This window comes from Diuraphis noxia, unplaced genomic scaffold (genome assembly GCF_037042655.1).
Source record: "Diuraphis noxia isolate RWA-SAM2 unplaced genomic scaffold, SU_Dnox_SAM2 contig0002, whole genome shotgun sequence".
NCBI lineage: Eukaryota > Metazoa > Arthropoda > Insecta > Hemiptera > Aphididae > Diuraphis > Diuraphis noxia.
The window spans coordinates 55,298,591-55,323,783 of record NW_028301712.1 but is presented as its reverse complement, the minus strand read 5'-3'; the positions used below and the strand labels follow the sequence as shown (position 1 = coordinate 55,323,783).

The 25,193-nt window shown below is 28.1% G+C and overlaps 4 protein-coding genes across 4 annotated transcripts; 1 reads left to right on the top strand and 3 right to left on the bottom strand.

The window, feature by feature from the left end:
• Window positions 1-1,336: 1,336 nt before the first annotated feature.
• On the bottom strand, window positions 1,337-3,168 carry LOC149058691 (uncharacterized). Its single transcript, XM_089221693.1, has 3 exons — window positions 2,387-3,168; window positions 2,222-2,331; window positions 1,337-1,853 (listed from the first exon to the last, which is right to left on the bottom strand). The coding sequence occupies exons 1-3, from the start codon at window positions 2,696-2,698 to the stop codon at window positions 1,499-1,501; spliced, it is 777 nt and encodes a 258-aa protein (XP_089077819.1). The 5' UTR covers window positions 2,699-3,168; the 3' UTR covers window positions 1,337-1,498.
• Window positions 3,169-9,187: 6,019 nt separating this feature from the next.
• LOC149058690 (TIMELESS-interacting protein-like) lies at window positions 9,188-10,518 on the bottom strand. The gene is made up of 2 exons (XM_089221694.1): window positions 10,295-10,518; window positions 9,188-9,926 (listed from the first exon to the last, which is right to left on the bottom strand). Exons 1-2 carry the CDS (start codon window positions 10,471-10,473, stop codon window positions 9,419-9,421), a joined length of 687 nt encoding a protein of 228 aa, XP_089077820.1. The 5' UTR covers window positions 10,474-10,518; the 3' UTR covers window positions 9,188-9,418.
• Window positions 10,519-12,082: 1,564 nt separating this feature from the next.
• On the top strand, window positions 12,083-17,220 carry wcd (U3 small nucleolar RNA-associated protein 18 homolog wicked). Its single transcript, XM_089221691.1, has 8 exons — window positions 12,083-12,296; window positions 12,363-12,495; window positions 13,443-13,631; window positions 13,688-13,885; window positions 13,959-14,127; window positions 14,708-14,997; window positions 15,089-15,228; window positions 17,017-17,220. The coding sequence occupies exons 1-8, from the start codon at window positions 12,208-12,210 to the stop codon at window positions 17,039-17,041; spliced, it is 1,233 nt and encodes a 410-aa protein (XP_089077817.1). The 5' UTR covers window positions 12,083-12,207; the 3' UTR covers window positions 17,042-17,220.
• LOC149058688 (uncharacterized) lies at window positions 17,191-23,569 on the bottom strand. The gene is made up of 5 exons (XM_089221692.1): window positions 23,432-23,569; window positions 23,243-23,309; window positions 21,622-21,783; window positions 17,928-18,192; window positions 17,191-17,857 (listed from the first exon to the last, which is right to left on the bottom strand). The coding sequence occupies exons 1-5, from the start codon at window positions 23,533-23,535 to the stop codon at window positions 17,586-17,588; spliced, it is 870 nt and encodes a 289-aa protein (XP_089077818.1). The 5' UTR covers window positions 23,536-23,569; the 3' UTR covers window positions 17,191-17,585.
• Between the last annotated feature and the right edge of the window lie 1,624 nt (window positions 23,570-25,193).

Below are 25,193 nucleotides of genomic sequence, written 5' to 3'. Positions count from 1 at the left end.
ATTAATAGGTATATACAGTAATTATGTGATAGGTAGACTTTTTGTTAAACCGACCTTTTAGTTCGACATTTGTTCTAAAAATAATTATTAACAACAAGTACCGAACAGGAAACTGCTATTGAACACTGAATCAACTCCTTCGCTTTACTCATTCTTTAATGATCCGTGATTCAAACTTTGAAGTTTAATCCAAATTGTTGGAACCAATTGAATTAAATTACTAAAATTGAATTCAACGTGCTCTCAACTAAATTGTATTCATTACTATAACACTTAAATAGTAAGTATGAACAAAATCTAATCAATGTACCTATGTAATGTGTGGTTGTGTGGGTAATATTGTGTACCTATTGCCTACTGCCTATTATGGTTATATATAAAAAATACTCTTTTCATACCTATTGGATAGTACCAGTATATACCTACACTAAATACACTAAATACCATCATATATTTTTATACTTAATCATATATATCTACCTCTACCTATGTATAGGGCACAAGGCCAGGTATTTTGTACTAGGATGCGATTTAAAAATCTCCTTAATGTCAAATGTTAAAATGTCACCCCTAATAATTATTCAGTTAAAATTGATACCCGGTAAGGACATATCACTTGCACGTGCCTTCCCGGCCCTGTTTAGGAGCTAAAATATATAAGTGAAAAAAATAGTATAACATAAAAATTATGTATAATTAGCGGGTTAAACATTCGCTGACATCCTCCTAAAAGTAAATCCTGATTTGTGATAATTATAGCAAAAAGATTTAGTTAATAACATTAACAGCTAAATATGAACATGGCGTTATTTTTGCAGAGTTTTTTCATAATGGTGAATATTCAATGCTCCACCTCTTTTATAATAATTGTATATACCTACCTAGCTAGATCTAGTTCAAATTTTTAGGTTTGGCCCCCTCACTTAAGCGTATCGATTCAAAATCATTGATATTTATCTATTGGTAATTTTCTAGTCTTTGAAAATGGATATTTGAGAGTTACTTACAGGCCCATTGACATATACTGATGACTCATCAGTGATGAGTGTGTCAAATTCACGTGACACGTAGTCCTTTTAAGTTGTCCTAAGTTTTTGAAATTGGTGTTTGCGCCGTTACTAATCCTGCAACGATCTGCGGTTGTCGACAACGACTCGCGTGTTAAATGTTGTAGACAGGAGCAGAATGGGTTACCCAAATATACAATAAATAAATGATATAGCAAGTGAAAATAAATGCCACGTGTATATGACACCGACCAAAATCTATATTAAATAATACGCCCAAATAAACCAAATAATAATATTATTTATAATGGACCTTGAATAGGGCGCCCCGTGAATAATAGACAATAAATAAATATAATAATAATAATACGTAACACAGTATAAAAAAAAAAATACAAGAAGACGATTATAATACAAATAGCTAATGATATAAGGACGACCTGGTTGTACGGTAGGTAGTTTCCGTTGATCGACGGCATGTGGGTTCTTCGTCATTGACACGATGGCAAGTTCCAGCACGAAGATGTAGGGCTCGTATTAAAGGTGGCACAGCACAGTATTTCTGGTGATGGTTCAACCACATCATCCTCAACTTGCGTTACACAATCATTTATATCCATATCCAATCTTATTCGTTTCTTCATTACTTTAATTTCATTCTTTTTCCCTAATTTTTCTAACTTATCAATAGAGTCATCAAATGTATATCTAGGAAACAATCTATGAGTCCATTGTTCTAGACAGTTTATGACTGTATTAAAATCTTTAGATTCATAGTCTTTACCTTTCAACTGAATGTTATCAAACCATGTAGGAAGCACAGATAACCCACGAGTACCTCGCAACCTAGAATCAATAATAAACAAAATTATACTTCAACAATTGGTTGAAAATAAAATAACACAATAAGACATTTTTAAATATTTTTTTAGAAAATTAAAAGAATAAGAACCATTTTCCAGGTTTTAAGTCTGCACTGTCTCATTTTCTTAATAATCCAAGAGAAAAAATAAGGAGCTGGCTAAACTTTTATTTTTATTATACTAAAAGCTACAAAAGAACCACAAAGAACATATAGGTACATTGGTCACTGCTCATTGGTCTCACAAAAATTTAGTCATGAAAAATCATTTGAACGTTTTGTCCTAAGTACCTACTTACTGCTACTTGGCTATTTTACTTACATCATCTACCAACAATAAGATTATAATTACCTTTCGGGATTCAATTTAACAGATTGTAATTTAGTAGTAAAATGTGCACAGTCAATAGCAAATTTTTGAAATTTAACAGATTGTAATTTATCATTTTTAAATCCATCAACCTATAAAAAATAGATTTAATATTTGTAATTTAAATATTTAAATTTAAAATCATACCTGTACAATTGAGGCTCTTCCTGAGATACCAGCAATTAATGCTAAACTGGATGTTGGATGAAATTCTACTGATTTAACAATTTTACCACAAGATGACGTTGACAAATTTAAATTGTGTAATTTTTTTATACCAATCAAACCTTTAGCTAAATTTACTCCTTTTTTTGTACGAGCTAAATTACCACTGTACTGAAATAATTTCAAATTATGTTCATTTATAATTAAGTGGATGTCAATACTCAATATAATATTGTTTATTTTCTCCCTGTGGCCCATATCTAACATAGACAAAACGAGTTTACGCAGAATCATTTTTTATTTTTTTTTTGGTTTTTAAATAGTTTTAGAGTAAAATTATCCATTACAAAATTGGTAGAGAATAATATTTTAGAGGAAAAGACATATCAAAATGTCTAAATAATGTCTCAAAACAGTTTAAACTTAAATTGTTGTGAGACAATTATTTTATTTATTATGAAAGTAAAATAAAAAAATATAAAACCCATATGTCATACCCTCAAAAATATTATCCTCTATAATTTTTGTATTAGGTGATTTGTTTCTAAGGTAATTCAAATATCATAAAAAATGATTTTAGGTGAAAACATTTTATCAATGTTGAGCGTGATCAGAAAACAAATATTACGCTGTTGTCATTTTAAGTACTTATTGACTGTAAGTGGCGTAAATGGATAAAAAACTAGTGGAGCAAAACAGTGTTAAGAAAAAGGTGCTATAAGTAAAAAGTAACTTTTATAAATATTATTTACACATATTTCAAAATTGGCAGATTCATAATCAGTAAAATAATGTATATAGGTAATAGTAATATTATCAATTATCACGTAAAGAACTTTTTACCTAATCGTGGCCTATATTATAAGCATTATAATATGGTTTATAAATTAAAAAGGGCAAAGACTGTTCATTTTCATTAAAATATTAGTATCACCATTCTGGATTTTTTGACAAAATTAGGTTAGCTATCATACTTGAGTATAAGTCACTGTAATGTACATATTAAATTTAAATCCAATAATAAATCATTACATACGATTATATGAAAAACAATTCTGGACGAATATCGTGGTCTGTTAACTCAGAGTATACAGGTATCACTAAGTAGATTTTAGGTATGCGTATGATCAGTAATCAGTGTATATTAATATTAAAGTAATTTATTTTACTAGGTACTAATAGTACACAAATACTCTATGTTAAATGCTTGAATTAATTTTCGCTGCAAAAGTTTCAATTGAAATGTCATACTGTGTATAAATGGGTATAATAATACATGTAAAAGTTGTAAGGGGGGCATCGTGCCATCGTGATTACTAGATTCTAAAGAACATTTTATAGGCAACTTAAAATGCTTTCGGCCGTCGACCATGTCGTAGTGTATAATATAGGTAGAATACTAATATACAATATACACACATATTTTACACACAAGTCAACCTTATAATATTTTATGACCACAAAAATACGTTTTCACCTGAATGCACAATTCTAATTTATTACAACAATTCATCGCAATGCCTATTCCGATTTTCATTCTAAAAAAACATTCGTATTCTACATTGTATTTATAAGGGAGGGAACACTAAAAGCCAAAGTAAACTATTTAAATTATTTGATTTAATATAGTTTAATAATTGTAAAAAAATATACCAGTATCATCAGCAAAAGATCTACCAAGAGTTGTGGCGTCTTCGTTATGTGGGATATCCATGTCTAACCTCTAAACTTTTAAGTATACATGTTGTAGCGAGATACTACCTTTTGAAATTCTAACGTTAATCAGGTGGAATTTAGAATAGGCCTTTTAAAAGATCAAATATCAAGGAAATATTGAATGAAGAGATACTAAGAAATCGGGAGAAATATTAGTTTGCATAAAATCATAGTTATTTATTTATAATTCCCAAACTTGCGTAAATTTTTTTTTTTTTTTATTAAAGTAGAAAAAAATATACAATCTGTATAACATAATACAATAAGTAATTTAGATAACATTTTTACCAGTCTGGACGGCTTGAGGGAAGGGAGAGTCCATTGACACTACTTCCAATATGAACTTTGGTTAAATTTAATTTTTATTGTACATAATAAGTGTATTTATAATATAATTTTGATTTATTTAGTTAGAAGATCACGTGGCCATTTTCGTTTTAGACGACGGGGAGGGTTGTCAGGTAGGGTTTTAGATGCTAGCTTGGCGACTAGAGGATTAGGATGATTTAGGACATTTTTGTGGAAGTTATTGTAGTTGTACAAAGCTAGTGCAGATATCGTTGGAACGTTGAGATCATGGTGTAGGGATCTGTTACTTACATACCATGGAGCGTTTGTGAGGAGACGAAGGTTTATGGATTGGAAAGCTTGGAATATTTTCAGGTTAGACATTTTTGTAGAGCCCCATAATTGGATACCATACGTCATTGCCGGGCGTATCAATTGTTTTGCGTAAAATTAAAATTATTTATATAAAATGCCTATACCACCATAATACCACATAATTATTATTAGAAAATAATATATGTACCTTCAATTTTTTAAATAATAATATATATAACAATAATCATTATATATTTACATATTCATTAACAAATAGGGTATAAAGTTTTCCTTTTATATATAAATTTTATAAATTTTATAATAATTATAAATATTTATTGTATTACATTCGAATGCAAATGCGGAGACGTTGTATCATCCTAACATACATGTATAAATAATCAAATTTAATAATTAAAACCCGCTGAATATCAAATATCGTAAGAAAGTTAAATTCATTAAAAAAAAAAGGCGGGTAAGTCGTGGATGTCGCTCTGCTGTACAGTAGGTTACAAGTGGGTTACTGTAATGGATGGAATTAAATTTAAATCTAATGATATTATAGCATTGTATACGAAAAACGATTCTGAGCGAAGACGGTTTATCTGTCTAGGATATATTATTATAGATTATTAAAAATTTTCAAATCTTAGATTTAAAAAGAAAATTTTTTATGAATTTCTAGTTTGAAATAATTTGCAAATTTTCGTGATTTTAGATTCTGAGCGGAGCAATGAATGTCTTGATTTTACCATGATGTGTGTGTTTTTTTTTTTGTGTCTGTCATCACGTTTTGGGGCAGTAAAAATGCTTCGCTTTTTGACTTTAGTACCTCGTTCGATCAGAAAGTGAATCTAGTTAGTACTTTGGGGGTTCAAAAGTAAAAGTAAAAAATTCTTAATACTTTTCTAAATAATCGAGAAAAACAAATTTAAAATTAAGGGAATAACGGGAAATTTTACGCACACTCATTTATCGACAGAATCGATTTTGGTTTTTGATGTAACATTAAAACAAATGACCATAGATATATGAAATTTTCACCAAATGTTTATATAAGTATATTCTATTCACCATGCAATTTTCAAAAATTTTCGACTTAAGTTAAACTATTCATAGGCATTTGAAATTTTCGATCATTATTAGTTTTTTTTTAATTAATATCGAAAAAACGTTATTTGTTAAGCAGAAAATCTTGAAAATTTAATACAAGGCTCTTAACATATTGTTACAATAGCAGTTGAAAAATAAAAGAAATTCATAGTCACAATTCATTTTTATAAGCATTCAAAGTTTGAGTTTTGACAAAATACCTAAAAATCACGAAAATTCACAAATTATTTTAAACTAGAAACACATAAAAAGTTTTCCTTTTATATCTAAGATTTGAAAATTTAACACAAGATTCCTTAAAAGTTTTTCAATCTATATCACAAATAAAAAGTCCACCGGAAATTCAAATTAAATTTTTATGAGCATTTGAAATTTAAATTTTTACAACATTGGATTTTCACTTTTAGCGATTTCTTTATTTTGGTGTCACTCTAAAACAAATGACCGCAGATACTTGAAATTTTCACTGAATGTTTATATTGGCATTTCCTATATTTGATAAAATTTTCAAAATATTTAGATTTGTTTTGAGCTGCTTACTGACATTTTAATTTTTCAACTTTTTTAGTTTTTGTTTTTAAAAATATCGATAAAAATGTATTTGTTCGGGAAGAAATGCTTGAAAATTTAATACAAGGCTTCTAACACATTGTAACAATAGCAGTTAAAAAATATTAAAAATACATAGGCACGATTTTTTTTTATAAGCATTTAAAGTTCAAATTTTGACTAAATACGTAAAAATTACGGCAATGTTCAAATTATCTTAGATAGAAATTCATAAAAGTTTTTCTTTTTAATTCTAAGATTTGAAAATTTAATACAAGGCTCCTAACATATTTTTACAATAGCAGTTGATAAATAAAAGAAATACATAGCCATAATTGTTTTTTATAAGCATTCAAATTTTGAATTTTTACAACATATTATGTAAAAATCACGAAAATTCGTAAATTATTATATGCTAGAAATTCATAAAAAAATTTCCTTTTATATCTAAGATTTGAATCTAAAATCGTGGTTTTGGTCGTAGTTCGCGCAGGTGATCACAGCTGTTTTCGTTATCATAAAATACCGGTGGATGGGTTCCAGGGTTCCCGCTTTTTCTTAAATTATTTTATTATTATATATATGTATTTTATAATAAAATATATATACATCATAATATAGAATTATACAAGCAAACTATGTTTATGTATTATTATAATTATGATTTATATTTATGTATATTTGTGTAGCTAAAATTTATGTTATCAATTTATATTATTATATTATATTACTATTGTTATAATTAAATATTGTAATTTGTTACTTATAATTAACTATTAATTGTTAAATGGATAATAAAGTTAATTTATAAAATATTTAAATAATTGTGTTGTATTTTATTCCTTTATAATGCCAACTTGTGCTGTGGGAGGATGTGTTACTAGGACTGGAAGTAAAGATATCGATTTCCAGTTTCCACCGATTTCTTAAAACACACCTATTAAATGAGTGGATAAAATTAACACGTTTAGGATCAGAAATTTCTTTAGAGCAAGGTAACTTTTGTCTTCTAAAGATAATTCAGTGATTGATACCTGTATTCAATGTAGTAATGTAAATATTATGTTTATATAATGGATTATAGCAAGAGTATGCTCGATACATTTTTTGCCTACTGACTTTGTTCCTGGGAAGAAAAAGACTCTAAAAAAAAAATGTAGTACCAACAAAATACTTACCAGTTTTGGTAGTTTGTTTGCCTAAAAACAACTTTAGGAGAAAAAGCAGCGTAAGTGTTTATTATGGTGTCAGTAATTATTAATTATTGAAAATTAGATACAAGTTTATGTAAAACTACTTAATTTTATAATTAATTTATTAACTAAAAATAACAAAATACAATTATTGTTTAATTAGAATTAAGCACATAGGTACTAAAAAGTAAAAAGTTATAACAAAACAAATTATGTTTTATGACCTAGAATTTTACATTATAAATCTTTCACAATTTTAGAATAATAATAAACTTAGTCCAAAAACTATTAAGCTTACAGTTACGGACAATAAAATGTTTGATAATGAGGATAACAGCCTTAATAAAACAAATATTTCCAAAGCCTCACCAAAAAGAGTAAGCAACAAAAAATATCCTTACATATACGTCATATACCTACATTTTTTTAATATAAATATTACATAAATTTTAATAATTTACTTAGCCAAAGTCAGCATTTAGTCTAAGCATAAATAGCTTTTGTAGTGACTGATATGCACTATTCTAATGGAAATAATATTTTGAAAAGTCCCAACAAAATAGATTGTTCTCTAATTTCCCCATTTTCAGTAAGTAATGAGTATTTAGTTTAGAATAGGTACCTATTTATCACTGAACTTATAATCGTAGAAACTTACTTATTCAAACCCGTAGCCATACTAAAATAACTAATGTTTTGGAATTTATAAAATTAATATGAACAGTATAAAATTTAAATCACGTCGTTTACGTCTTTAACAGAAAGAGTAAATGATAACGTCGAATGCGCTGATAATGCCAGTAGGTCGCGTACATGCCAAACACATAATATGGGCCAACACGCATTAGAAGAACCCGCGTTCGAACAATTGGAATGAAATGAAAATAATATGTTAATGTTACACTATAACATAAAAGCATTGAAAGCGCAGTAATTTAAAGTGCTTAAAGAGAAGAATTTCCACATTCTTATATAAAGAACATATTTTTTCGTTACTTAATAATTTTAAAATTGTATTAAGATAATCTGTAGTAATAAGTTGGTTGATTAAGTAGGTGTAATTATTTTATTTTTAAAATTTTTATTGTTTACTCCATAGAAGAAGACCAATAAGTCCGCTGTGACTGCCGAGGCTCACTCAACATTTTGTAAGCATTGTCAATGGTCATATATTGTATAATTTGTATTTTCATTATTCGTTATTATTCTATACCTATAGATTTAAATGATTTAATTATATGAGCTCTTTGTCTTTAAATTGACTACATTTCCTTAAAAATATTTATTATTTTAATTCTACATATTAAATGAAAGAAAAATGGAAGGATAAAATCGTTCATGTTTCTTTAAAAAACGAACGAATTTCCAATAAATTCTTTAACACAAAAAGCAACGACATTCTCTCTAATTTCCTGACAATTCAATGAAATAGTTTCTTTTACCTGCGTTTCTTCCAAGTACTTGTATACCTATAGCACATATAAAATAATATTCTCTTTGAAATTTTGAGTTCACAACCAAACATTATTTTTCTTCAAAATTTGTAATTCGTAGACTTAACTACAAATATATATAAATATATTCTAGGTAATAAATAACAACACAGACATACATTTCACATTTTCACAATATATAAGTATATTGTATCTATATTATTTAATCAATATATAATAATTAGTTTTATTCTACAGTTCAACATATTAAGTTAAATTAAAAACATTATTTTTCTTTAATTGAACTGCTATTTTAAATTACAATTTCTTGATAATTAATTTAATAAAAAATAAATCTTTCTTAAATTTATAGGACACAAATATGGGTTGACAAAAATAAATAAATGTCACAAAGAATCAAAAGATACAGAATTTTCATTCAAAGAAGCATTTACTTCTTGTTCTTGACGAGCTCTAATCTTAGCTTGCCGTCTTTCTTCAGCCAACATTCGGTTTCGCATCATCCTTTGTCTTTGTTGTTCAGTTAATCCAGAGTTACTGACACTTGGAGTAGATGTTACTGGAAATATATCTACAGTGTTAGCAATCTGATCAAATACGTCAATCTGAGGGGGTGATGGTTCAACCACATCATCCTCAACTTGCGTTACACAATCATTGATATCCATATCCAATCTTATTCGTTTCAACATTACTTTAATTTCATTCTTTTTCCCTAATTTTTCTAACTTATCAATAGAGTCATCAAATGTATACCTAGGAAACAATCTATGAGTCCACTGTTCTAGACGGTTTATGACTGTATTGAGATCTTTAGATTCATAGCCTTTACCTTTCAACTGAATGTTATCAAACCATGTAGGAAGCACAGATAACCCACGAGTACCTCGCAACCTAGAATCAATAATAAACAAAATTATACTTCAACAATTGGTTGAAAATAAAATAACACAATAAGACATTTTTAAATATTTTTTTAGAAAATTGAAAGAATAAGAACCATTTTCCAAGTTTTAAGTCTGCACTGTCTCATTTTCTTAATAATCCAAGAGAAAAAATAAGGAGCTGGCTAAACTTTTATTTTTATTATACTAAAAGCTACAAAACAACCACAAAGAACATATAGATACATTGGTCACTGCTCATTGGTCTCACAAAAATTTAGTCATGAAAAATAATTTGAACGTTTTTTCCTAACTACCTACTTACTGCTACTTGGCTATTTTACTTACATCATCTACCTACAATAAGATTATAATTACCTTTCGGGATTCAATTTGGGTTGTGGATTTCTTATGCGGATCTTCACAGGAACAATTTTTTTTTCCACATTTTCTTCATTTTGCTCTTCACGGTCTTCCGGCTCAAGATATTTATCCACATCTTCATCGAGATGATTTTCGACCAAATTGTCGAAATCGTTGTCTTCAAAAACGTCCATCGCCGATATAGAATAAATCAGCAGTGGTATTCGCCGAGAAACAATGTAAACAGGCGCTGTCAATCAGTAAACGTTTCTTCGGTATCAGCGTCAGTTGTGCTATCGTCGTCACTAGGAAACTGATGATCACCTGCACTGTGGCTGTCCTCTTCGTGAAGACGATTCAAATACACGCACAACAGATATTTGTTCAGACGATCCGTCAAAGTTGGTTGAAGTGGTTGATTGGTATTATCGATTTCGTATTTTTGTTGATCTTTAGGCTTCCCGGTCATGTTAGATACAGCTGATATCCCGCGTTCCCGCCTAATGTCAACGATTAGAGATCAGACCACTGCAATATCAGGGTACAGCACTAGCTGTTCTATGGCAGTATGGCACTAGATCAGTGAGGTACAGGCATAGAACAGTTAGTAGCTGGTAGTTGTTCGAAAAATGAAAAGACATTTTTATCGCTAACCTCTTACATGTACGCCAACGTAACCGAATAAAATATCTCAATTATTCAAAATACGATTTATCAAGTACCGTACTACCGCTACTAATTTAAAAAAGCTAAGTTAAAAAGTTATTTTGTTTAAACTTTTTAACTTAATTACCTAGTTAGTTTATTTTCTAATCAACTTATGAACTTAATCAATTTAATATACAGTTGATATAACTTAGCTTTTCACAGTTGATTTAAAAAAAACCATCAAGTTAAAAACATTTTGAAATTTTTCGTTTATACGTAAATATTACTGCATTAGTATAAAATAAAAATAAAGTATAATATAGGTACAGTCGTGTACATTATGATAAAAGTTCAATTACATTGTTTTTTATAATTTATAAATTAGAAACTAGGAAGACACATTCACTCTTTATGTGATTTACATACCAATTAAAAAAAAGATTAACTTTTTTTAAACTGAGTTCAGTTGATATTTTTTTCCATATTAACTTTTACTTTTGACTTATCGAGTTAATTCTAATGAATTACTCAGTGCAGGACATGTTTAAAATGTTAAATTTATTACTATTTAAAAAAAAATTATATTGGTAATAGCAAAATTTAAGAATTATCGTACTCGAGGCTCTTATCATTTTTCGAACAACTACCAAGTTCCGGATATCCGGATGGTCGAGAGTAATTACCACCATGAACTTATATTATATATCATATAATATTCATAAATATTAATATTATAAATGTATCTTAATTCATGGTCACCAGTCTGTGTTAAACTGTTATAGTTTATAACTCATAACAACATTAACAACTAGAATATTGTAGACACGATGGTCGATGATATAAATATAATATTATAATCACCACGGTTTAAGATATACTAAGGTATATCTTAAACCGTGATAATCACAGAACAATACCAAAGAACAAAGATGCAACTTATCATCACAGAATAACGGTATCAGGTCCATAGATAATAAAGATTAATGGGTTGACATATTTTAAAATTTCGCGCGCCGAGACGTCATACTTTAAAATGTTGCTACCATAGATATTTCTATGGTTGCTACCCGGCAACCACTATCTAACCACTGTGGTAACATAAGTTCTCTTCGATCACAGGCCCATCCGGCCAACCATATCCATTTCTTTATTATCTATGAGTAAAATGTAACATGTGAATCATGTGATCTAGTATTTACAATTTTATACTTTTGCTAATTTTGTGTATAACTGTTTGCTTTAAAAACTTCTGTTAAAATAAACCCACTTTTTTAATAATTATGATTACCAGCAATTGTCTAGAAGAAAACTTGAATGGTAAAAAGAACTTCAAACGAGCATGGCGAGATGAGGATGACACAAATTCCAAGTGAGTTAAACTATTTTAATATTATAAGCAATTTTAAATTGTATTGTTTCATTTTTTATTATTTAGCAAAGAACACAGAAAACTTTTGAAACAAAAATATGTTGGAATTGTTGGTAAACCAAAATGGGCCAAAATCACTACAGATCAATCAAAAAAAGTATTACCTGACGATGAAGATGAAGATTTTGATTTGCTTAAAGTAAACATTATTAAAACATAATTTGTATACAGATTCAGTTAATAGTGGCGTAATTTTGTGAGAAAGAAACAAAGGGTCATATGGCAAATGTATCATTTTATCCTCCCTCCTCCCCTTGATAGATAACAATACAAATCGTTAAATCTTCTTAAGTTGAGAAGAATTGAAATATATTTAATGGATTATAATATTAAAATATTTTTTCCTCAAACTATTTCATAAAAGTTTAAATTTACTTAAAGTTTGACTTGTTGTATAATATTTATATTGATGTATCATCAATGTTATTCAGTAATCACATCTAATAAAGTCATTAAATTATTAGTTGGTTATTAATTATTATTTATTCGCCAATTTTGAAATATGTGTAAATAATATTTATAAAAGTTACTTTTTACTTATAGCACCTTTTTCTTAACACTGTTTTGCTCCACTAGTTTTTTATCCATTTACGCCACTGACAGTCAATAAGTACTTAAAATGACAACAGCGTAATATTTGTTTTCTGATCACGCTCAACATTGATAAAATGTTTTCACCTAAAATCACTTTTTATGATATTTGAATTACCTTAGAAACAAATCACCTAATACAAAAATTATAAAGGATAATATTTTTGAGGGTATGACATATGGGTTTTATATTTTTTTATTTTATTTTCATAATAAATAAAATAATTGTCTCACAACAATTTAAGTTTAAACTGTTTTGAGACATTATTTAGACATTTTGATATGTCTTTTCCTCTAAAATATTATTCTCTACCAATTTTGTAATGGATAATTTTACTCTAAAACTATTTAAAAACCAAAAAAAAATAAAAAATGATTCTGCGTAAACTCGTTTTGTCTATGTTAGATATGGGCCACAGGGAGAAAATAAACAATATTATATTGAGTATTGACATCCACTTAATTATAAATGAACATAATTTGAAATTATTTCAGTACAGTGGTAATTTAGCTCGTACAAAAAAAGGAGTAAATTTAGCTAAAGGTTTGATTGGTATAAAAAAATTACACAATTTAAATTTGTCAACGTCATCTTGTGGTAAAATTGTTAAATCAGTAGAATTTCATCCAACATCCAGTTTAGCATTAATTGCTGGTATCTCAGGAAGAGCCTCAATTGTACAGGTATGATTTTAAATTTAAATATTTAAATTACAAATATTTAAATCTATTTTTTATAGGTTGATGGATTTAAAAATGATAAATTACAATCTGTTAAATTTCAAAAATTTGCTATTGACTGTGCACATTTTACTATTGATGGAAAACAGTTTGTAGCTGGATCTAGAACACAAAGAAATTTTTACTGCTATGATTTAATGGAAGGAAAGTCAATGTTTGTTCCTGTTCATCATAATATTGGACAGACTAGAATGGATGTCAGTTGTTACTAGTTTTTAATAATTTTCTATTACCTATCACTTGATTTCTTACAATTTTAAATTTTGATAGAACTTTTGCATGTCACCTGATGGAAAGTTAATAGCTTCTTGTGGCAAGTTTGGTGAGATTCACTTATTTACTGCCAAGAGCAAAGAATGGATAACTACATTGAAGATGAACGGTGCTGCGAATTCCCTAACTTTTAGCAATGATGGCAAGAGAATGTATTCCTTTGGAGGTATATAATATATTTTTAAATTTATTATCTGAATGATTAATAGAACATGACCAGAGTATGGATATTACAGGATACTAAGAATATACCTTAGGTTAGCATCTCGCTTATCTTTACCAAAGCATATAAAACAGTACCTTTTATACTGTTGTGGTCATTTAAGTTTTTATTTTAGAGTATTAATAGGATATTTTATTTTATAATCAATTTTTAGCATGGTTGGACTAAATGTAATTTTTTTTTAGGGTTAAGGCTTCGACAACTGAGGTCATTAGCCTGGGGAACTGTAGGGGAAGGTACTGTAGGTTTTTAACACATGGGTTTTTTTTTTTTTTTGGCAGAATTTCGAATGGGTACCCATAGGTTTCTGCCATGCCCGGTTGGGGGGCTGCGGCCTCTCTCTCTAGACACCGCGAAATGCCCAAAAAGCGATGCCGCCCGTGACCGAGATTCAAACCGGCGACTGCGTGCGTCGCAACCGACACCTTAGTCCGCTCGGCCACTCCACCCCCCACTAAATGTAATGTTCTTGAAAGTTTCATCACAAGTGTTTAAAATATATATTATATTTAATTGTTCATAGAAAATGGAGAAATTTATGAATGGGATATGAACAGTCGGATGTGTATCAAGAAATTTATGGATGATGGTTGTCTCCATGGAACTAGTTTAGCATTATCAGGAGACAATCAGTATTTGGCAGCTGGTTCGTCATCAGGTGTTGTGAATTTATATAAATTACCATGTGATGTTAATCCAAAGCCAGATAAGACCATTTTAAACTTAGTGACCACTGTTTCAAAATTAAGCTTCAACAAAAGTTCTGATATTTTAGCTATGGCTTCTAATCAAAAGAATGATGCTATTAAATTGGTAATACTAACAGCTTCTTTGCATTATTATTTTGTTTCATTTAGTTATTTACATTTATAATTTATGATAATATACAATTACTTAATTTCAGCTACATGTGCCATCTAAAACTGTGTTTTCTAATTTTCCTACGACATCTGATAATGTTGGGAAAGTTAATTGTATAGATTTCTCACCCAATGGTGGATACCTTGGTTTATCCAATAATAAATCTGAAGCTCTACTGTATAGGTAATAAGCTTAAGTAATATTATCTGTATATTAATTTTTTTATTATGATTTTTCTTTATTTCTTTATTTATTTTTATTTTCCTTTTTTACTTAGAAAAAAAAATATTAAATTAATAAAAAATGTTTTGTATTATATAAAAGTATATAACTAAAAATTTGTAGTTTATTTATGATCGTAATGTTTTATCATTGATCATAAATTCTATGGATAAAATACTCTTCATTTTAATGGAAAATCAAAATGATCAACCTTATATTATTATAGTTATAATTAGGGTCCAGAATTGTATGTATTTGCATATTTTTATTTATTAAATTAATAAGTAGCATGGTAAAACAAAATTTAGAATCTTAACCTTATGTGTTAATATGCATATTTTATATTTTTCTAAAATATAATGCATATTTTGTTCATAAATTTTTATTTAGACGAGTGAATGTTCAAAATGTAATATATAATTGAATACATAAAACAAAATACAATTTAATTATATCAACTAAGAATTTAATGAATTTTTTGTTCCATATTAAATATTTAATGAATTATATACATTTTTGTTCACATATTTATGCATATTTGAATGAAAATCAGTGAATATATGCATAAATTAAATATTTCATATATTTTTAGTGCATATAATTCTGGGTCCTAGTCATAATATAACTTATAACATAAAATATTATATAAAACTACTATATGGCTGATTTCCTTCTACAGTCAATGTATAACATTGAAGTTGGGGACCATTTGCTGTGTTGGGTTTTTTATGTCAGTTATCAAATTTTATAGCCCATAATCCACAGACTTAAGAGAACGCTTCACCCACATGTGTTGTCTCCGTCTTACAAGTGCATAACATACCAAATTGTATGCTCAGCAGATCACGTTTAGCTCCATTACCTTAAAATTTTGAGTGAGTTGACCTCTCATAAAAATTAAATGTAACATTGTTATCTAGGGATTTCATGTGCTTTTTATTATATTTTAATTTTAAAGAGAGTTACGAGTTTTTAATATTGTAAATTGTTTGTATATTTTAAAATACTCATAACTCACTTTAAAATTAAAATATAATAAAAAGCCTATGAGAAGTCTTCCATAACAATGTTACCTTTAATTTGTATGAGAGGTCAACTTACATTTTAGACCAATTGAGCTAAACGTGATCTACTGAGTGTAAAATTTGGTATGTTACGCACTTGTAAGACGGATGCAACACATGAGTGTAGCTCCCTCTTAACTCCTGATATTAAAATTCTAAACAGCCCACAACTATGATTATCCTATAAAACATAATGTAAACATCGCCCACTTTGGAAATGGTAGTAAACCTCATTGATAAGAATCATTTGGCCATCTACTAGTTTTATGTATGTATTATTTATTATATAAGCTCTACTTGATGTATGGTAAAGAAATAGTTTAATATTTTATATGAGATTGCTTTTCTACAAAATGTATAATCAATAGTATATTATGTTTAAGTGATAGTTTTAATTTACTGAACCATGTAGTGTGTGTGTACAATCCTGTACTGGAGTAAATCAAAGTTTAGATTGTGGTGAATATGGTGACTCAGTGTTGTCATGAATTGAATACTGTGCATGTATAAGCTTCAAACTTTTGATACATTGCTATAATCTTTCTTAATTATATAATATTATAATATTTATGTTTGACTTAAAATTATTAGAACTAAAATTAAATATTAATAATTTTACGATTAAATATAAATATTGAATGTAAATATGACACACTAACAGATAATTTGTTTTTTTATAATACAGATTGACTCATTTTGAAAACTACTAGAACAGCCATGAGGAACTTCAACTGTTATACTAATTTTGTATAAATACACAAGAAGATCATTAATTATTTATAAATATTATCAAAGTTGTTTTCACAAATTTTATTTAATATACATCAATGGAGGTAAAACATAAAATTTTTGTTTTTTCTAAAGAATATAAACTATGTATTATACATTATATTATATAGTGTATTTTATGTTGTACTCTTGATTTTTTAATGATAGCTACCATGTTCAACCATGACTATTGGAAGTACCTCTTGTACTTCTCTTTGTTCTCGATTATAGTCATCATTACATTATGTTTATATTACATTATGTTGAACTTCGATTAGCACTATTTACAAGCATACAATATTCACAAAATTTATAAAAATAATTCTTCACAGGAACATTACTGTTCATTGATTTAGGAAACTCAGTTTTTGGAGTTAGTCCACAACAATCTAGATTTTCTTGATTGTTACCTAATTACATCCTACCTAATTACAATCCAAAAACTGAGTTTCCTAAATCAATGAACAGTAATGTTCCTGTGAATAATTATTTTAATAAATTTTGTGAATTTCTTATGCCTTGTAAATTGTGCCAATCAAAGTTTAACATATATTCAGTGATGGCTCCAATCGAGAACAAAGAAAAATACAAGAGATACTTGCAATAATTATGGTTAGACGCAGCCGCTACGATCCTCCGGGCCGACAAATTTTCTATATATTTTTTAAACAGGGTCATTGTTTTCATATTTTTTCTTAGAAACTTATCAAATTTCTTAACGATGTCTTTCAATGTGACGTTTTTATTCAGTGTGTTTCCTAAAAATAAGAAAATTTATAAAATTTAATGAATTATTCAAACACATCTTATGATGATGATATGTTGTACTCAAAAATAGTTGGGACAGGTGACCATCGGTGGAGCTCATCTCGACCGGCTGTTGCTGGGATGATGGCAGTATAACAGTTTGCACAGCAATGTCTCTTTTAGATGGCAGTGGAACTGTTTGCACAGTGACGTCTTTTTTAGATAGCATAAAGCTAACTATAAATGTGTTTTCATTGATACATTGATGTTTCAGTCGTACAGGTTCTGGAGTCAGGGCGGCCAGCAATCTCGTTTTTGTCTCCTCAAACACACTTCGACTTGGCACCTAAATTTTTTTAATTGTAGGGTACATGTATTAAATATATATTTGTGCATAAGAATTAATGATATTAATAGGTGTTTCTAAATAAAATACTATAGTCTTTATTTAATATTATATATTTAATAAATAGCTTGCTAAATATTAGGTTATTTCAAAGTTATATTATTATTAGGGAACAGATTTAAATGCTCTAAAAACCAAGATAAATGCCTTTAAAAAATTATATTTAAAAATGCACTAAAAAGGTGCTCTTAAAATTATTTTTAACATTGAAAAAAATTGTTTAATTATTATACAAATCATGGGGGCGTGTCTACGAATCATACCTGTGCATGACAACTATGACCTGCGAAATTTGATCCCCCCCCACCGGATGCAGTAACCTCTCACCTAGATATGACCTGCGTATGAGGTCTGGAAACGCCTATGACATAATTTTTTAACAAAAAGTCCGTGGCGGCTTCTATAGCCATGCATAAATACTATAAAGAGAAAAGAAAAAGACAGTGTATTAATATAGATTAAATTTTGTTGAGTAGTGCTGTGTTGTGAAGAAATTCCAGGGTCGTTGTGAGATTGCCTGTACGGCTGTACATATAATATATTTTTTGTTTATTGACAACCTTTTTTTTTGGTTTTTGGTCGATCGCGACAACCTAGAAAAACTCGGAGGTCGATCGCAGGTCTATCAAAGTTGGCCAGGTCTATGGATAGATGACAGTTTTTCCGTGGAGAGATTTCTGTAGTGAGTGGTGCTGGTAAATTTCTCGGGAAGTTGGTGAAGGTCAGGTTGATATTCATCGATATGTTTACTAGATCACATTTTTTGTATTTGTCGAAAATGTGTTTGCGGGAGGAGTGAAGGCGTTGGGGGGGGGAGGGCTCGGGTCATTCTAGCTGTGATTTTGAATGTTAGTTTAGAGGTTTAGACCCCCAATGGTGGAATGCCTGCAATGCTGAGTTTGCTACTGTCCCAACAGTATGATGAGTTGATCGAATTGCACCTATGGATAGCCGGACCCCTGCGTCATGTACCGAATTCAGAGGGGGAGGGTTTGGCTCCGTAATCTATTTTGGATAGGATAAGTGATTTGAGGATTTTCAGTAGTATTTGTGTCTGTGCTCCCCACACTGTGTGAGAAAGTGTTTTAATTAAATTGATTTCAGAAAGACAGGATTTTTCAATGTGTTGTATGTAGGGGCGCCATGTGCACATGTAGCTTTAAAATCGAAGATTAGCCCGAAGATTTTGACTTGAGTTTTATGACATAAATTATTATTATTATTCACTACTTTTATATGATAGTGTTAAAACGCTTGCACTATGTCGTTTAAGAATTTAAAACCGTTTTAACGTCATCATATAAACGTACCTAGTAATTAATTGTTCGTCTTATCCTCTTTTTACTCTGAAAATTGCATCGGTAAAAACAAAAAACATAATAAACAATAAAAATAGAAGTACGGTAAAGCAAAATAAATATTATATTATTTAGTTTTAATTTTTTTAGAATGAATTTTAACTAAATTGTTATGAAATTTTATCCGTCCTATTTAATTATTCATATTATAAAATATGAATTAAAAATATAAAAATACACTAAAAATTTTCTTTTTAAAATGTAAACAAATCTTAAAAGGCGAGTAAGTCGTGGATGTCGCTCTGCTGTACAGTAGGTTACAAGTGGGTTACTGTAATGAATGGAATTAAATTTGAATCCAATATTCCAAAACAGAATTTTCAAATCTTAGATTTAAAATGAAAAATTTTTATGAATTTCTAGCATAAAATAATTTATGAATTTTCGTGATTTTTACGTATGTTGTCAAAATTCAAACTTTGAATCCTTGTAAAAAAAAAAAAATTGTGACTATGAATTTATTTTATTTTTCAACTGCTATTGTTAAAATGTGTTAGAAGCCTTGTATTAAATTTTCAAGCTTTTCTACCGAACAAATAAATTTTTATCGATATTTATAAAAATAAAAAAAATAAAAAAGTTGAAAAATTAAAATGTCAGTAAACAGCTCAAAACAAATCTAAATATTTTGAAAATGTTATCAAATATTTAAAATGCCTATATAAACATTTAGTCAAAATTTCGAGTATCTGCGGTCATTTGTTTTAGAGTTACACCAAAATAAGAAAATCGCTAAATGTGAAATCCAGTGAAAATCCAATGTTGTAAAAATTTAAATTTAAAATGCTCATAAAAATTTAATTTAAATTTCCGGTGGACTTTTTATTTGTGATAAAAATTGACAAACTTGTAAAGAATCTTGTATTAAATTTTTAAATCTTAAATTTAAAAAGAAAATTTTTTAAGAGTTTCTAGCTTAAAATAATTTGTGAATTTTCGTGATTTTTACGTATTTTGTCAAAATTCAAACTTTGAATGCTTATAAAAAAAAATAAAATTGTGAATATGAATTTATTTTATTTTTCAACTGCTATTGTAACAATATGTTAAGAACCTTGTATTAAATTTTCAAGCTTTTCTGCCTAACAAATACATTTTTATCAACATTAATTTAAAAAAAACTAATTGTGATCGAAAATTTCAAATGCCTATGAATAATTCAACTTAAATCGAAAATTTTTTAAAATTGCATGGTGGATAGAATATACTTATATGAACATTCGGCGAAAATTTCATGTATCTATGGTAATTTGTTTTAAAATTACATCAAAAACTAAAATAGATTTTGTCTAAAAATGAGTGTGCGTAAAATTTCCCGTTTTTCCCTTAATTTTTAGTTTGTTTATTCCGATATTTAGAAGAATATTGAGAATTTTTTACTTTTGACTACCCACAGTACCAACTAGATTCACTTTCTGATCGAACGAGGTACTGAAGTCGAAAATCGAAGCACTTTTACTGTCCCAAAACGTGATAACAAACACAAAAAAAAAACACACATCATGGTAAAATCAATACATTCATCGCTCCGCTCTGAATCTAAAATGCAAAATAAAAGTTATATATTTTATTTCCTTGATGTATGAAATTAACATTGTGCTTGGAAAGCAATGTTTTCGGGCATTCAGAAATTTGCATTAAATTCTGTTTCCTAATTATTAACATTGACGATTTAGGTAGTCAACATTATGTGAAAATGCAAAAATACTCTATATCATATAGGTATACTTACACCAATGAGTTGACAAGACTAGCTTATCGGATCAAGATTATAATTAGCAGTGATGTATTTACGAAAGGGTTTCCGGGTTCAACCCCCCCCCCCCCACCGAGAGAACATAAAAAGAGTTACTCAATGTTAAATCAATATTTTAATATGGGTTTTCTATTAATTAAACGATGTAGACAGTCACGTTATTTTAGCGTGAAGTGTCACCACTGGTCATTAGAATCAGAAATAATAATGAATAGGAGGCGAAAACATTTTGAGATTTTTCAAAAAAATTATTACTTTTGTAGTACACATCATCGTCTTTGGAACTATTTTTATTGGCTTATCGTTGACATTTACTTTGCTTTTATTCTTTATTATTGGCCTTGAAATTTTGTGTTCAAAATTTTTCGAAAGTCTATCGGCGCTTGCGATCATGTCGGCCAAAGACATCTTTTTGGTCTAAAAAAAAAACCATTGAAATTTAAAAAAATATATTTATATACACCATAATATTTGATAGGTTGTTATGTTATCAAATAGTTTTACGACAGATGTTAGAATGTTTTTACTACACAAGGCGCAAGCCTATACAAATAACTGTATCCGAATTGCTAGTTAGGTTTTAGTTGGGTGCATGCAATTCATGCCTGATTTTTATATTACACAATTTATAGGTATAATAAAACAAAAAAATTATTCCTTCATTTTTATAATAAGGAATGCCAGATTTCAGCTAGCAAAATTTAACTTGTTTTAAGTCTTAAGTGTGGTTAAAAATTATTCTTACTTATCATTATACATATATTTTTTAATATGTAATGATTATAGTAATTATTATGTATTATCATTCATTCATATACAGCATATATGTAGGTATGGTATACACCTACAGTCGATTCTCGATAATTCAAGGGGAATAAAAATGAATTTGATTTAGGTATGTACTTTTCAAATTTATATATATATATATATATATTTAAATCACAACACAACTTAAATACAATAAAAAAAAAAAAAATATCTAATGGGCAAGAAATAGGGATTTATTGAGATTTTCGAGTTATCCTAAATTTCGAATATACCTATTTATCATATAACAATCTAAAAGTTAAAAAAAAAAATTAAATGTTCGGTAAAAATATAGTAAATATACTAATTTGTCAATGAATTCAAGCTTTTTTATTTGGTTATTTTCATATTTATTCATTATGTCTCTCATAGTCTCTGTCTAAAAATATTGACTTTTTATGTTTTTTTTTTTTTAATATGATAAAATTACTACAATATGAAATTTATTATTAATGAAATTAAGGTTCTTTATTAGTTGAATTTATAATAAATTTAAATTTAATCGGTTACTGGATGCATCTTTATCGTAATAAGACAAAAATGTCGTCTATAGATGATGGGAAACGATTCTTAATAGCATGTATTTATATATATTTATTATATCACTTTAATTTGAATAAAAATATATTAATTGCCTCATCCGTTTTACACACGAATAACATCATGGCAAGAAAATAAAAACCCAGGAGCAATTCTTGTGGAATCAATCAATCACATGGCACATAATATATAGGTACTATAAAATGACTCCAAATACGTAGACGAACTTGGCAGTCTCAACATACCCAACGATCGGACCTGACGCCGACACCACCACACGACGAGTGCGCAAATTTTAAAGTTTTTAAACAATACCAAATCGTATAACTTAATACACACACACATAAATATTTAACTAATGTCCACCGTCACCAATGTTAACTAAAAAAATTTCAAAAAAAAAGATATTAATATATTCAAATATTTGTTTCAATGATTGCCCTTCGAAAAATAATCAAGTGTATATTGATCTCAATATTGTAATCTGCAGTACACTACAGTTAGGTAACTTTTATGTTGGAATTCTTACCTTAGACGCAGTAAGTCCGTCGTTTATATTTGACGTTTTCGACTGCTGCTTTTGAACTCTTTTGTTTCTATAAAAATATAATAATAATTAGTTGAACAAGATATCGTAAGAGCTATGAGGTAGGTATAATTTGAAACTATTCATCGTGCATATTGACGTGCGACGTTATAAATTATAAATACGACTTACGATAGCTCAGCATCTACATCCACAGGTCCACAACTTTTTTGGTGGTCCATCTGACCTTTGACATCGAGAAACATCTGTGATTTAACCTTTGGACTTCCTTGCATATCTACTCATTCAATTAGTTCACAGAAATTAACAAAAAAGTTATTGATTTTTAAACCACTGTCAAAATAGGTATATACGAGTATTGTTCGAATAACAATATATCATTATTATTTATTGTTGTTATAATTATTATACGATGTTTAGCCATTATGTTATTGGCCAATCAATTAAATATTTGGTACAATTTAATATTATATTTATTTGAAATTAAATATTGTTTAGAGTTAATGAGTAATATCGGTAGTGAAAAAAAAATATAATATAATATCCATCCTATATTTTAAAACTTTTAAACACATAATATACAAAATGTATATATGATGTATTTATAATAATAATAATTGCTTGTTATAAATATAATGTATAAATATTCTCATTTATAAGAATAATGTCAAAAACACTATGAAATATAAATATATAACTATAGCTATTTTTACCAAATTAATGAGTACCTACCTAACTAAATGGGCGTAACACGTTTCCACCAAAAGTAGACCTTTCCCTTTTCGACCAATACTTGTTTCCATCAAAGGTGTATCTTTCCCTTTTCCACCAATATCCGTTACCACCAAATGAGATCTACCTATAATTCAACCACGGTTAATGAACCAAAATAATTTGTATGCTACGCTTATATTAAAATCTTTAATACAGTAATAAGTTTATTTGAAATACTAATGTTGGATTTAAAAATTGATATATATTAGTGTATTTAGTTATGTATATATTGTATCTACTTATAATTGGTTGATATTATTTTTTTGAACCGTAGAATATACAATTGTTTTTGTAAAAACGTGGTAAATAATTTTATTTGGTGGAAAAGGGAAAGATACGCTTTTGGTGGAAACGGGTATTGGAGGAAAAGGGAAAGGTACACTTTTGGTGGAAACGGGCATCGTCCAACTAAATGTCAGGTTTTCAGCTTCCGTTTAACACAATAGAAAATACTTCTTTTTTTTTGTAATTTATTAACATTAGGTAAATTATAAATTCTTTTTTTAGTATATAAATGGTTGAGTCCAAAAAAAATATATAACAGATTTAAATCATATATTTTACGTATTTATTAGTACAAATTGAATAATGTGTACAAGTCGTAGATAAATAAATTAACCACGTACGCAAATGTGTAATGATATTGCTATAGAGTTAAATAATTTATAGTTTTTTATCCATTGAGATTATAACTAAACTCAAATAGGTCTTAAAATTTCCACTTACGTAAAAATTTGAAATAATAATGAAATTATGTCTTAAAATATTTAAATGATTAGGCGGCGTCTTAGATAGGCAACTTAGCTACACATATGCATGGTATCCATATTCCAGTATCCTAAGACAAAAATGGAGTTGATACTATTAATAAATTAAAAATAAATGCGACTATTTTAGAAATATTTTGATCGTTTCTGTGATATAGCCATGAGAAGTTTTCCTAATCTTGAAAATTATTTTCCAATTTCTAATTAAAAAAAATTTTTATACATAGCTAACATAAGAAATTTTAATAGAAAATTCCCGAAGTTTTTCTACCAGCATCTAACAAAAAAATAAAATAAAATAAAATTTACCGGTAAATTACGATATGATAAAATACTTTTTTTTTAAAACTATTAAACTTTATTATTTATTTAAGTATAATAATATGATGACA

Coding starts and splice junctions, on each gene's coding strand:
- LOC149058688 (XM_089221692.1), bottom strand. CDS start 23,535: ATGCAAGGAAGTCCAAAGGTTAAATCACAGATGTTTCTCGATGTCAAA. Junction 21,784..23,242: donor ACGGACTTACTGCGTCTAAG/GTAAGAATTCCA, acceptor TTTTTTTTTTAG/ACCAAAAAGATGTCTTTGGC. Junction 18,193..21,621: donor CGATGATGTGTACTACAAAA/GTAATAATTTTT, acceptor AAAAAAATTTAG/GTGCCAAGTCGAAGTGTGTT.
- wcd (XM_089221691.1), top strand. CDS start 12,208: ATGATTACCAGCAATTGTCTAGAAGAAAACTTGAATGGTAAAAAGAAC. Junction 12,297..12,362: donor GAGGATGACACAAATTCCAA/GTGAGTTAAACT, acceptor TTTATTATTTAG/CAAAGAACACAGAAAACTTT. Junction 14,128..14,707: donor GAGAATGTATTCCTTTGGAG/GTATATAATATA, acceptor AATTGTTCATAG/AAAATGGAGAAATTTATGAA.
- LOC149058691 (XM_089221693.1), bottom strand. CDS start 2,698: ATGATTCTGCGTAAACTCGTTTTGTCTATGTTAGATATGGGCCACAGG. Junction 2,332..2,386: donor GAAGAGCCTCAATTGTACAG/GTATGATTTTAA, acceptor TATTTTTTATAG/GTTGATGGATTTAAAAATGA. Junction 1,854..2,221: donor GTTAAATTGAATCCCGAAAG/GTAATTATAATC, acceptor TATTGATTCTAG/GTTGCGAGGTACTCGTGGGT.
- LOC149058690 (XM_089221694.1), bottom strand. CDS start 10,473: ATGGACGTTTTTGAAGACAACGATTTCGACAATTTGGTCGAAAATCAT. Junction 9,927..10,294: donor CCCAAATTGAATCCCGAAAG/GTAATTATAATC, acceptor TATTGATTCTAG/GTTGCGAGGTACTCGTGGGT.